Genomic DNA, 14,520 nt, shown 5'->3' on the forward strand with positions numbered 1-14,520 from the left:
ACATTAATTTAATGTATGTAAAGCACGTGGAACAGTGCCTAGAACACTGTAAACAGTCTGCAAGTATTCATTACTGCACTAGGCTATTTATCCTCAATATTATTTCAATAAAGGCTTGTTAAATGTTTCAAAAGTATCATTCAGATTGTCCTTCCACTAATCTGAATTAGAAGACCACGATAGTTTGATACAGTCTAAACACATTAAAAATTATAAACGTTTAAAACTCTGCTTAAATTGCCTCTGTTAAAGGGATGACATATAGACTGGTTACCAACTTCTAAAGGGAGATAACTAATTTATCTAACCTGTTATCTTTTAATCTTCAAAATTAGACTGAGTAATATGTACTTTAACATTTTACTGTAAGTGTGCTATCATTTTTTTCCCCGAATGAGTACACGAGGAAATAAGGAAAAGAATAAATAAGCATTTCATACCTTAAATGAAGCTACAGCTTTATCATAAGCTTTTATCAATGCTGTATCATCCCAAATGTCAGAATCATCACTCTGGGAAGGGTAAAGAATAAAAACAATTCATGTTTGGTTGGGTTTCATCAAAAATGTGTGTTAGTAACAAGTAATAAGAGCTATCTTAATTCAGACATAATGAAATTACATTAAAGATGGGTATTTTAAATCCTAAATAAACCACAAGAAGCCTACCTGCTTAGAGATTATGGGACATTACCCCCAAAGCTAGACATACGTAAATGTTCTAAGAGTGCCATGAAGTAAACACTCCACAATTTAATTCCTATCCACCAACCATAAGTGGATCTGCTCAAGGGTAATCCACGTTTCAGTCTTTTCTAAGAGCAGATAAAGGGTTTAGTTTGGCAGAACGGGAAAACAACCGGCCACCAGGGATTTAAGACATACTGTCACACAAAAGAATAATATAAAATAAATATGATAAAATATTAAAACATGAAGTACAAACAAATGTTTTAATTCAAAAGTGGGAAGGAGAGGCTGAGAAACACTCTTGCCATAAACCCCTCTCCTGGTGTGGAGACCCACAGTCAGGAGTGAACTCAACCTGGAGCTTTTCCCTGAGGAGCAACGGGTCTGAACTCCAAATTGGGCACCCTAGGTTTTAAGACCAGCACCTGAGAGATGAGTTCCCAAAACATCTAACTTTAAAAACCAAGGGGATTCACGTCTGCGAAACCCACAAGGGAACAGTGACTGAAAGGGTTCCCATGCTTGGAATCACCCCTCCCCTCCAACGACCCAGCGCAGAAGCAGCTGATTGAGAGGCGCCCAGACTTGCTGTCAGAGGCTCATTTGCTTATCTTAAAGTGCTGACCTGCAGAGTAGGCATTTAATTTAACATACATCTAGGGACCTGCTGGGACACTAAGGACAGAGGCTAGCAGCACCATCGTTATGCTATCTGCCTCATCCAGCCAGCAAGGGCCATCTTTGCCCTCTGCTGCTCTCCACAGCAGCAGTAACTCCTAGAGGGGAGCTTTTATGCACATCTCATGTCCCAGTTTTTATGTCTGCTGTCCTGGTTTTTACAGCTGCAGCCCAGGGTGGGGCTTACTGTGTTCTTGGGGTCCCGTGGGACTGTTAACAATCAAAGAGAGTCCCAGTTTTTATGTCTGGTGTCTTGGTTTTTACAGCTGCAGCCCAGGGTGGGGCTTACTGTGTTCTTGGGTCCCATGGGGCTGTAACAATCAAAGAGACAGTCCTTGGCGGGCTACCACCCCCAGGAAACTGCACAGACAGCAGACTGAAACACACCCCATTCTTTCTGTGAAAAAGGCCTATTTGCTTGTAAAGGAAATTAGTCTTGAGGAGGAGGCTTCTAGTTTGGTGCATAGCTAGGGATCTACAGAGATGCTCAGAGGCTCCTGTATGCAACATCTGCACTCTCTCTCTGCCTGGCTCAAGCTCACTGCATCTCCCAGAAAGGAGCTTAATGTAATGTGACATCAAAGACAAAATGTGAAGGGGAGTAAAAATGTAGAGCTTTAGAATGAGTTCAAATTTAACTTATTATCAACTTAAAATAGATGGTAATAAATATAAGTTTTTATATGTAAGACTCATGGTAACCACAAGGCAAAAACCTATAGGAAATACACAAAAGATAAAGAGAAAAATATCTAAGCATACCATTAGAGAAAATGATCAAACCACAAATGAAGAGAGAGGAAAGAAGGAAACAGAAGAACTACAAAACCTCCAGAAGAAATTTAACAAAATGGCAATAAGTACATACCTATCAATAATTACTTAAAATGTAAATGGACTAAATTTAAATTCTCCAATCAAAAGACACAGACTGGTTGAATGGATAAAAAAACAAAACTCACCTATATGCTGCCTACAGGAGACTCACTTCAGATGTAAGAACACACACAGACTCAAAGTGAAGAGATGAAAAAGATGTTCCATGCAAATGGAAATGAAAAGAAGGCTGGGGTAGCAATACTCCTAAGACAAGTAGACTTTAAAACAAAGACTGAAATAAAAGGTAAAGAAGAGCACTACATAATAATAAAGGTGTCAATCCATGAAAAGGATACAACATTCAGCAATATTTATGCACCCAACACAGGCGCCCCTAAATATATAAAGCAAATATTAACAGACCTAAAGGGAGAGACAGACAATACAATAATGGCAGGGAACTTTAACACCCCAGCAACGGATATATCATTCAGATAAAAAATCAATAAGGAACCATCTGCCTTGAAAGATATGTCAATCAGATTAACTTAATGGATATATACAGAGCAACAGAAATACACATTCTTCTCAAGTGCAAAAGAACATTCTCCAGGATAGATCATATGTCAGGACACAAGTCTTAATAAATTTAAGAAAATGGAAATCATGTCAAGCATTTGTCTGACCACAGTGTATGAAAGCAGAAACCAATTATAAGAAAAAAACTGGAAAATTCACAAATACGTGGAAATTAAACAACATGCTACTGAACAACCAATAGGTTAAAGAAGGAATCAAAAGAGAAATAAAAAAATACCTTGATACAAATGAAAATAGAAACATAACGTACCAAACTTAGCAAAAGTAGTTCTAAGCAGCAAGTTCATAGTGATAAATGCCAATATCAAGAAACAAGAAGACTTCCCTGGAGGCACAGTGGTTAAGAATCCGCCTTCCAATGGGTTCGAGCCCTGGTCCGGGAAGATTCCACATGCCGTGGAGCAACTAAGCCCGTGCACCACAACTACTGAGCCTGTGCTCTGGAGCCCTCGAGCCACCAAATACTGAGCCCACGTGCCACAACTACTGAAGCCCGTGCGCCTAGAGCCCGTGCTCCACAAAAAGAGAAGCCACCGCAATGAGAAGGCTGCGCACAACGAAGAGTAGCCCCCGCTCGTCGCAGCTAGAGAAAGTCTGCGTGCAGCAACGAAGACCCAACACAGCCAAAAAGAAAGAAAGAAGAAAAAATCTCAAACAACCTAAGTTTCACCTAAGTATTAGAAAAAGAGGAACCCAATGAAACTCAAAGTTGGTAAAAGGAAGGAATTAACAAAGATCAGAGTGAAAATAAATGAAACAGAAACTAAAAGACAACAGAAAAGATCAATGAAACTAACAGTAGGTTCTTTAAAAAGATAAAATTGACAAACCTCTAGATGGACTCACAAAGAAAAAAACATAGGACTCAAATAAATATAATCGGAAATGGAAGTGGAGACATTACAACTGATACCACAGAAATACAAAGGATCTTAAGTAACTACAGTCATCCCTCAATATCCGCAGGGTACTGGTTCCAGGACCCACCATGGATACCAAAATTGATGCTTGCTCAAGTCCTTTATATAAAATGGCATAGTATTTACGTACAATCCTGCATGCTTTATTGTTAGTAATACCTAATATAACATAAATGCTATGTAAATAGTTGCTGGCATACAGCAAATTCAAGTTTTGTTTTTTGGAACTTTCTGGAAATTTTTTTTTACCCAAATATGATTGATCTGAAGTCGGTTGAATGTTCAAATGTGTAACCTTAGGATATGACTGTACTATGAACAATTATATGCCAACAAATCTGACAACCTAGAAGAAATGGACAAAATTCAAAGAAACATACACCCTACCAAGAGTGAATCACGAAGAAACAGAAAATCCCAATAGACCAATTACTAGTAAGAAGATTGTTAGAGGCCTTTGATTATTAATTGAAACAAAAGTTCAAGACCAGACAGCTTCACAGGTCAATTCTTTCAAACATTCAAATAAGAATTAATACTAATCCTTCTCAAACTTTTCCAAAAAAAAATAGAAGAGGAAGGAACACTTCCAAACTCATTTCATGAGGCCAACATTACCCTAATATCAAAACCAAACAAGGACACCACAAAAAAAGAAAACGACAGGCCAACATCCCTGATTAACACAGATGTAAAAATCCTCAACAAAATATTAGCAATCCAAATTCAACAACACATTTAAAAGAATCTTATACCATGATCAAGTGGGATTTATCACAGGGATGCAAGGACGGTTCAACAGTCACAAATTAATCTATGTGATACATCACATTGACAAAAAGAAGGATGAAAATCGTATGATCATCTCAATGGATGCAGAAAAAGCATTTGACAAAATTCAACATCCATTTATGATAAAAACTCTCAACAAAGTGGGTACAGAGGGAACATACCTCAACATCATAAAGACTATATACATGACAAACTCACAGCTAACATCATCCTAAATGATGAAAAGCTGAAAGCTTTTCCTCTAATATCAGGCACAAGACAAGGATGTCCATTCTTACCACTTTTATTCAACAAAGCATTAGAAATCCTAGCCAGAGCAATTAGGCAAGAGAAATAAATAAAAGGCATCCAATTTGTAAAGGAAGAAATAAAAATGTCATTATTTGCAGATAACGTGATATTATACATAGAAAGCCTTAAAGACCCCACCAAAACACTGTTAGAATAAACAAATTTGTAAAGTTGCAGGACACAAAATCAATACATAAAAACGTACTGAATTTCTATACCATAAAAACAAACTATCAGAAAGAGAAATTAATACAATCCCATTTACAACTGCATCAAAAAGAATAAAATACCTAGGAATAAACCTAACCAAGGAAAAGAAAGACTTGTACACTGATAACTATAAGATATTATTAAAGTAACTGAAGAAAATAGAAATAAATGGAAGGATATTCTGTACTCATGGATTGGAAATATTAATATTGTTAAGATGTCCATACTACCTAAAGCAACCTACAGATTCAATGCAACCCCTAGCAAAATCCCAAAATTTGTATGGAACCACAAAAGACCCCAAATAGCCAAAGCAATCTTGAGAAAGAACAACAAAGCTGGAGGCACCATGCTCCCTGATTTCAAACTATATTACAAAGCCACAGTAATCAAAACAGTATGGTACTGGTATAAAGACAGACAAATCAGTCGTACAGAATAGAGTGCCCAGAAATAAAGCCACACATATATGGTCAATTAATATATGACAAAAGAGCCAAGAATATATAATGGGGAAAAGACAGTCTCTTCAATAAATGATGCAAAAAAAAAACCTGGAGAGCCACATGCAAAAGAGTGAAACTGGACCATTGTCTTATACCACATATAAGAATTAACTCAAAATGCTACTGTAAAGGACAGGAAACTATTCAATATCCTGTGATAAAACATAATAGAAAAGAATATGAAAAAGAATGTATATATATATGTATAACTGAATCACTTTGTTGTACAGTATAAATTAACAACATTGTAAACCAATTATATTTCAATAAAATAAATTTTTTAAAAAAGAATTAACTAAAAATGGATTAAAAACTTAAATGTAAGGCCTAAAATCATAAAACTCCTAGAAGAAAACATAGGCGGTAAGCTCCTCGATATCAGTCTTGGCAATGATGTTTTTGGATTTGACACCAAAGCAAAAGCAACAGAAGCAAAAACTAACAAGTGGGAATACACCAAACTTAAAAGCTTCTGCATAGCAAAAAAAAAAAAAAAAAAAAAAATCAACAAAATGAAAAGGCAACCAACTCAATGGGAGAAAATATTTGCAAATCACTTATCTGATAAGGGGTTAATATCCAAGATTTGTAAAGAACTCATGCAACTCAAGAGCAAAACCCCAAACAATTCAACTAAAAATAGGCAAAAGGGACTTCCCTGGTGACACAGTGGTTAAGAATCTGCCTGCCGATGCTAGGGACATGGTTCAATCCCTGGTCCGGAAGATTCCACATGCTGTGGAGCAACTAAGCCTGTGCACCACAACTACTGAGTCCATGCACCATAACTACTGAAGTCCACGTGCCACAAATACTGAAGACCGTGCACCTAGAGCCCGTGCTCCGCAACAAGAGAAACCACCAGAATGAGAAGCACGTGCACCACAACGAACAGTAGCCCCCGCTCGCCACAACTAGAGAAAGCCCACGTGCAGCAAAGACCCAACACAGCCAAACATAAACAAAATAAAATAAATTTATTAAAAAAAAAAGGGCAGAAGATCTGAATAGACATTTTTCCAAAGAAGACATACAGACGGCTAACAGGTAAGTGAAAAGATGCTCAACATCACCAATCATTAGGAAAATGCAAATTAAAACCACAGTGATATATCGCCTCACACCTGTTAGAATGGCTATTATGAAAAAGACAATAACTGGGCTTCCCTGGTGGCACAGTGGTTAAGAATCTGCCTGCCAATGCAGGGGACACGGGTTTGAGCCCTGGTCTGGGAAGATCCCACATGCCGCGGAGCAACTAAGCCCATGTGCCACAACTACTGAGCCTGCGCTCTAGAGCCCACGAACCACAGCTACTGAGCCTGTGTGCCACACCTACTGAAGCCCGCGTGCCTAGAGCCTGAGTTCCGCAACAAGAGAGGCCACGCAATGAGAAGCCTGCACACCACAATGAAACAGTAGCCCCTGCTTGCCGCAACTGGAGAAAACCCTTGCACAGCAACGAAGATCCAACGCAGCCAAAAATAAATAAATAAATTTATTAAAAAAAAAGAAAAAAAAAAGACAATAACAAGTGTTGATGAGGATGTAGAGAAAAGGGACACTAGTACACTGTTGGTAGGAATGTAAACTGGTGCAGCCACTATGGAAAATAGTATGAACGTTCCCCCCAAAATTAAAAATTTTACAACAGACAAGATATGGAAACAACCTAAGTGTCCAACAATGGGTGAATGGATAAAGAAAATGTATACAGGGACTTCTCTGGTCGTCCAGTGGTAAAGAATCTGTCTTACAATGCAGGGGACGTGCGTTCAATCCCTGGTCAGGGAACTAAGATCCCACATGCCGGGGCAACTAAGCCCATGCGCCACAACTAGAGAAGAGAAACCCACATGCCACAACTAGAGAGAAGCCTGTGTGCTGCAACGAAAGATGCTGCATGCCTCAACGAAGATCCTGCATGCCACAACTAAGACCCTACACAGCTGAAAATAAATTAAATAAATAAATAAATAATAAATAAATCTTTAAAAAAGAAAATGTACACAGGTTTCCCCCACTATATGAAAGTAGTGTTCCTATGAAAGCTTTTGTAAATGGAAATGGAGTAAAGCAAAGAATCAATTATGTCAGAACACAACTTGCTAATGGATAAACAAAATAAATCAGGATAAAGTACAGATGCTCACAGGCACAGTTCAAAGCTATGGTGGCTTGATGCTGAGATGTTGAGTGTAGCTCCTGGGGAAGGAGCTTGGTGGTGCCACTCTCACTGCTTGGGTTGCCTGCTGCCTCTATAATGGCTTGCTGCAAAACAAAACACTGAATGTTATTTTTGCTTTTCACTTTTTTTTTTTTTTTTTTCCCTAAAAGCAAAAATCCTCTTTGGATTTCAGTTAGTGAAAATAGTTACTAATGTAGGTCTTTTACAAAAGTGAGGTGGTATAAAGCAAACTTTTAAAAAGCAGGGGATAACTGTTCATATACAATAGAATATTATTCAGCCATAAAAAAGAAATCTTGTCATTTGAGACAACATGAATGGATCTTGAGGTCATTACACTAAGTGAAGTAAGTAAGACAGAGAGACGAATACCATGTGATCTTACTTATTTGTGGAATTTAAAAACAAAAAACAGAAAAAACAAAAAAAACCCAACCTCATAAATACAAAGAAAAGATGGGTGGTTTCCAGAGGTGGGGGTGGAGGGGATGGGGGAGGGGACTGAAACAGGCAAAGGGGGTCAAAAAGTACCAACTTCCAGTTATCAAGTAAATAAGTCATGGGGATGTAATGTGCAACACGGTGCCTATAGTTAGTAACACTGTATTGCATATCTGAAAGTTGCAAAGACATAAAATTCTCAACACAAGGAAAAAAAATATTATAACTATGTATGGTGGCAGATATTAACTAGACTTATTGTGATCATTTTGCAATATGTATAAATAGCAAATCATTATGTCATACAACTAAAATTAATATAATGTTATATGTCAATTATACCTCAATTAAAAAAAGGAAAAAAAAAGGGAAAGGAATGTATGGTAGATGATCATGGAGGAAACAGGCTAGGAAATAAAAACTAAAAGGATCTGGATAGATAGAAAAGAAAATAGAAAGCACTCCAAGGACAACCATGAGCCAAAAGAGCATGTAAGCAAAAATAAACACACTGACTGTATGATTCCACTCATATGAGGCTCCTAGGTAGTCAAATTCACAGAAACAAAGTAGAATGGCAGTTACCAGGGGCTGTGGGAGAGCAGGAAATAAGGAACTGTTCAATGGGTAGAGTTTTGGTTTTGCAAGATTAAAAAGTTCTGGAGATCTATTGCACAACAGTGTGAATATACTTAACACTACTGAAGTGTACACTTAAAAGTGGTTAAGATGATAAATTTTATGGGTTTTTTTTTTTACCACAATTAAAAATAAAAATAAAACAAATTGTATTTGACAGATCAGTGAAGCAACAAGTCCAACTAGACTCATTCTTACGCTATAGAGTAGTTGAAGGTAAGTTTGGATACATAATGTTGGTGATGGGAAGACAGGTTATAAAACACCGTCAATTAGTATGTTGGATTTTGTACAATATTAGTCAATCAATGAGCTCCAAAGAAGTTTGCTATAAAACTCATTTAGTTGTAAAGTGAATTTTTGTCATTTTCTTGTTAATCTCCATTATACATAGAGAAATATGTTCTGATATAAAACTGTTAATCTTGCTATATGATAAAAAGTACTTAAAAATGATTAAGTCATTTTGCAGGTAAGGAAAGTAATCACAAACAGGTAATTGACTTGTTCAAGGTTATGCTGCCCCTTGGAATGGGAGATGTTTCTTAAAGCAGAAGATATATTAATTCTGCAAATGGAAAAGGTACTACTACTGTATCAATAGAAGTGGGCACTCTTAAAAGTAGGATACAAATACATAGGAACCCAAACTCATCACATACAACTGTTATAAGACATTTCAAAATGAACAGCAAACAAAGACATCCATACAAAGCTATTATGAGAAGAAACATTTTAGGTGATAAAACTTCTCAACTGACAATCACAAACAGAAGAAAATACAATAACCATCTGAAATTAAATTGTCTTAAACTAGCATTAGCAATATGGAAAAAAAACACCTTGAATCAAAATTTCTAAAAACTCAGATGAGAAAAGAAGGCAAAAGGGAAACAGTCAAATGAGGAGTTAAACAAAATCAAGAACGAAATGGAACAAAAAGTAATACTGACTGCAAGGTACCCAAAGAAGAATACATTTGACTGAAAATCTAATGGGTACCAAGGAAAAGACATGAAAAAAAAAAAAGAAAAAAAAAATAAGTGAAGTGGAGACTGGCAAAGAATATTTAACATACGTATAAATGGGGTCCCTGAAGAATAAAAGCTAAACAAATAAATAAACAAAAGTCTCTAAAAAGAATTCTCAGAGCCTCTAAGCAAAAAGATCAAGTCATTTACAAAATACAGAAAACTAGTCAGTATTAGACTTCCTCATAGAAATTTATGGGAAAAAAGTATGAGCCAAGGATTTTATATACACCCTAGCTGTCCTTCAAGACTAAGTTGTTGTGTTGTTTTTTTTTTTTTTGGCTGCACTGCACGGCTTGTAGGATCTTAGTTGCCCGACCAGGGATTGAACCCGGGCCCTTGGCGGTGAGAGGGTGGAGTCCTACCCACTGGACTGCCAGGGAATTCCCAAAAAGATACTGTTAAGAGAATGAAAAAATGAATGAAATCACAAACAGGTAGAAAATATTTGCAAATTACCTATCTGATAAAGGTTTTGTATCTAGCATACACAAAAAAACTCTCAAATCTCAACAAAAAATAAAATAATTCAATTTAAAAATGGGCAAAAGATTTGAACAGACACTTTGCCTAAGAAGATACATGGATGGCAAATAAACACATGAAATGACAATCAACATCATCAGTCATTAGGGAAATGCTAATTAAAACCACAACAACAAGACACCACTACACATTAGAATGTCTAAAATTAACAAGACTGACCATACCAAGTGTTAGCAAGGATGTGGAACAAATGGAACTTTTCATACATTGCTGGTTGAAACGTAAAATGGTACAATCACTTGGAAGAAAAGTTTGGCAGCTTCTTAAAGAATCAAAATAGTGGACTTGCCTGGTGGTGCAGTGGTTAAGAATGTGCCTGTGAATGCAGGGGACAGGGGTTCAATACCTGGTCCAGGAAGATCCCACATGCCTCGGAGCAACTAAGCCCGTGTGCCACAACTACTGAGCCTGCCCTCTAGAGCCCACAAGCCACAACTACTGAGCCCACATGCCACCGCAACTACTGAAGCCCGCACACTCTAGGGCCCGTGTGCCACAACTACTGAACCTGCATGCTGCAACTGCTGAAGCCCACGCACCTAGAGCCTGTGCTCCGCAACAAAGGAAGCCACTGCAATGAGAAGTCCGCGCACCACAATGAAGAGTAGCCCCCGCTCACCACAACTACAAAAAGCCCGTGCACAGCAACAGAGACCCAATGCAGCCAAAAATAAATAAATAGATAAAAATAAATAAAAACAATAAAATTCAACTTAAAAAAAAAACCAGAAGAATTAAAATAGGGAGTTCCCTGGTGGTCCAGTGGTTAGGACTCTGCACTCTCACTACCGTGGGCCTGGGTTCACTCTCTGGTCAGGGAACTAAGATCCCACAAGGCATGGGAAAAAAAGAAAAATAAAAAAAATTAAAATATATCTACTCCATGACCTAGGTGTTTGCCAAAGAGAAATGAAAGCATATGCCCATACAAAGTCTTCTGCACTAATACTCATGGTGGTTCTATTTGTAACAGCCCCAAACTGCAAGCAACCCAAATGTTCATGAACAAGTGAATGGATAAACAAATTGTAGTATATTCGTGCAACAGGATCCTACAGCAATGAAAAGAAATGAATGACTGATATACACAAGAAAATGGATGAAACTCAAAATAACTATGCTGAGTAAAAGAAGCCAGATAAAAAAGATTCCATATTTGTAAAATTCTAGAAAATGCAGACTAACCAATGGTGGCAGAAAGTGGATCGGCAGTTGTCTGGGGACAGGAGATGAGGAGGGACGAAAGGGAAGGATTACAAAGGGGTGTAAGGAAATTGAACCATCCCACACACTGGGACCACGTGGAGAAGCCGAGACAACGTGAAGAAAAGAGATGACCTGTCAATCCCTAGCAGCTCAGTCCCCAGCTACTGTAGCTCCGATTCCTATGTGGATGCAACTACACGAAATGTCTGAAGGAGAACTGCCCACCAAGGCCTTCACAAATTCCTGACCCACAGAAACTATGAGAGAGAATAAAAAATGATTACTGTTTCAAGCCACTAAGTTTTGGGTGATTTGTTACACAGCAATAGCAAAGAGAACAGACCATCAGGACTGCCTTTATATCTGTTTCTCAGTCACCAAAAGAAGCCCACCTCCTTCCTTGCAGGCATTTCAAAATGAAATGTTTTCTTCTCCATATCCCTCAAATTACTGTACCAGAGATGGGGAAGGAATCTTCCTTGTTCCTCACTTCCACTTCCAGATTATTCTTCCTCCCTAAAAACTCCCAGGTTTGAAAATCCTGTCACCAAACTCCACTGTCCACTATCCCTCCTCATTGCAATCATCTGTATCTTCCTGGGTCACTCTTCCTCATTCCTTGAGGTTTATATCCCAGTACTCCCTCCAACACTAATCCTGTCATAATTTTTGGTTATTTAAAAACCCATGTACAGGGACTTCCCTGGTGGCGCAGTGGTTAAGAATCCGCCTGCTAACGCAGGGTACAAGAGTTCAAGCCCTGGTGTGGGAAGATCCTACATGTCGTGGAGCAACTAAGCCCATGCACCACAACAACTGAGCCTGAGTTCTAGAGCCCGTGAGCCACAACTACTGAGGCTGTGCACCACAACTACTGAAGCCCGCGCACCTACAGCCTGTGCTCCGCAACAAGAGAAGCCACCAGAATGAGACGCCCTCGCACCACAACGAAGAGTAGCCCCCACTCGTCGCAACTAGAGAAAGCCCGTGCGCAGCAACAAAGACCCAACGCAGGCAAAAAAATAATTAAATAAATAACGATAAAAAAGTATTACTCAAAAATAAACCAAATAAATTAAGAGATAATTTAAAAAAAAAAACCCATGTACGTGATCCTTCCAATACCCTACCCTTACTACGTCTTTAAACGCTTCGCTACCCATGACCTTTTATAGTACCCAATCTCAGCTACTCACTTCTATGGTCTTTATTATAACCATTAATTATAATCTCTCCATAAACTCAACTGCAAGAATCCTACTCTCCAACTACCACCTTCTAGGCTCTGCAACTTATTCCTTCCAGTAGGTTGATGATGACAATCATTCCACTTCACTGGGACTGGTAAAACAGTGATCCTCAACTTTTTAAACTGTTTCTCACCATGGTAATGACCTCACTTCCTTTCTTAGCCAGCTTTAATTCCACCATCGGTCATTAAGACAACTCCCTGTACCGCCCCCTTCTCACTTCATACCAGGTAAAACTACAACCCTATTAATTTCACCTATTCATTTACTTTGTGTCTGCCTTCACACACCTGAATTTGAATTTAGCTAGCGAAAAATACTATCATGCTGCCTAGTCTCTCTTTTTTAAAAAATAAATTTATTTATTTATTTATTTCTGTCTGCATTGGGTCTTCGTTGTTGTGCACGGGATTTCTCTAGTTGTGGCGAGCAGGGGCTACTCTTCGTTGTGGTGCGAGGGCTTCTCATCGCGGTGGCTTCTCTTGTTGCAGAGCACAGGCTCTAGGCGTGCAGGCTCAGCAGTTGTGGAGCACAGGCTTAGTTGCTCCGCGGCGTGTGGGAATCTTCCCGGACCAGGGCTCGAACCCTTGTCCCCTGAATTGGCAGCGGATTCTTAATCACTGCGCCACCAGGGAAGTCCTATCTAGTCTCCTTTAAACTCATAACCACAAATCTGAAGTAGGCCTTTAATGTTGCCTAGCAACATTTCCACTACATTTCCCTAACGCAACACTCATCCACTCTCCTAGAGGTTTACTTCCTACCTTCTCTCTTCTCTAACCTCCGACACCTGCCTCCTACCCCCTCCTCACTAGCAGGCTGATGACCTTGCTTCTTTTACTGAGAGAACAGCAACAATCAAAACAGAATTTTCATAATCTCCTGTCACTATACCTGCCCATCCACACAAATCTGTACCCATATAACTGTCACCACATGAACTGTCAATATTTCTAACAAAGACTAAATCCATTCCCTCTTACTACGCTAGAATGTTGCTTGTGCAATTCTCTTCCTTCCTGCAACGTCAATTATACCGTCCTTACTGGATCTTTCCTATCAGCCCAGAAACATGCTGAAACATTTCTCCCAACTTAAAAACAAAAACACAATTAAGAATCCTCTTTATCTCACTTACCTCTCCATCCATTGGTCAATTTCTCTATCTTCCAGTACCCACAATAAAACTTGAAATATTTGCTCACATATGTTGCCTTGAATTTCTCCTCTCCGACTCTCTAACTCGCTCCAATCACATTTCAGCCAAGAATGAGTTCTAATCTTACCCCCTTATAAACCTGCCTTACTTGCAGTCTTCCTCATCTCAGTAAAAGGCAACTTCATCTTTTCAGCTGTTCAGAGCAATCCTGGAGTACTGACTTTCCTCTCTCAAGCCTGTATTATCGTATACCCGTGCACAACCTGTTGCCTCTGATTTCAAAATATATCCAGAAGCCAAGTAACCTGCTGTCCAAGTAACCTGCTGTCCACTGCTAACAGCGGGATTATTCCAAGAGACTCCTAACTGGTTTCCCTGCTTCGCCCTGGCCTGCCCCCGCACACCTCGCAGTCGGAGAGAGAGGTGGAAGACCAAGGCACAATCTAGTAGCAACAGGGCCTAGGCTCAAAGTCATTAGGGAGCTCAAAACTGGGCGAGGAACGAGCTTGCGGCTGAGGCTCCCAAGTGGGGAAACATGTAGAAACAGGCGGACCC

The 14,520-nt window shown here is 38.9% G+C and overlaps 1 protein-coding gene across 5 annotated transcripts in view; it reads right to left on the bottom strand.

Moving 5' to 3' along the window:
* LOC118893202 (survival motor neuron protein) overlaps positions 1 to 14,520 on the bottom strand; it is a 43,594-nt gene that overhangs the window by 28,843 nt on the left and 231 nt on the right. For all 5 annotated transcript variants that reach the window (XM_036848487.1, XM_036848489.1, XM_036848485.1 and 2 more), the window contains exon 2: positions 441 to 512. In XM_036848487.1, coding sequence (XP_036704382.1) covers positions 441 to 512 — 72 coding nt within the window. The remainder of the gene's footprint in view (positions 1 to 440; positions 513 to 14,520) is intronic.

This window comes from Balaenoptera musculus, chromosome 3 (assembly GCF_009873245.2).
Source record: "Balaenoptera musculus isolate JJ_BM4_2016_0621 chromosome 3, mBalMus1.pri.v3, whole genome shotgun sequence".
NCBI classification, from domain to species: domain Eukaryota; kingdom Metazoa; phylum Chordata; class Mammalia; order Artiodactyla; family Balaenopteridae; genus Balaenoptera; species Balaenoptera musculus.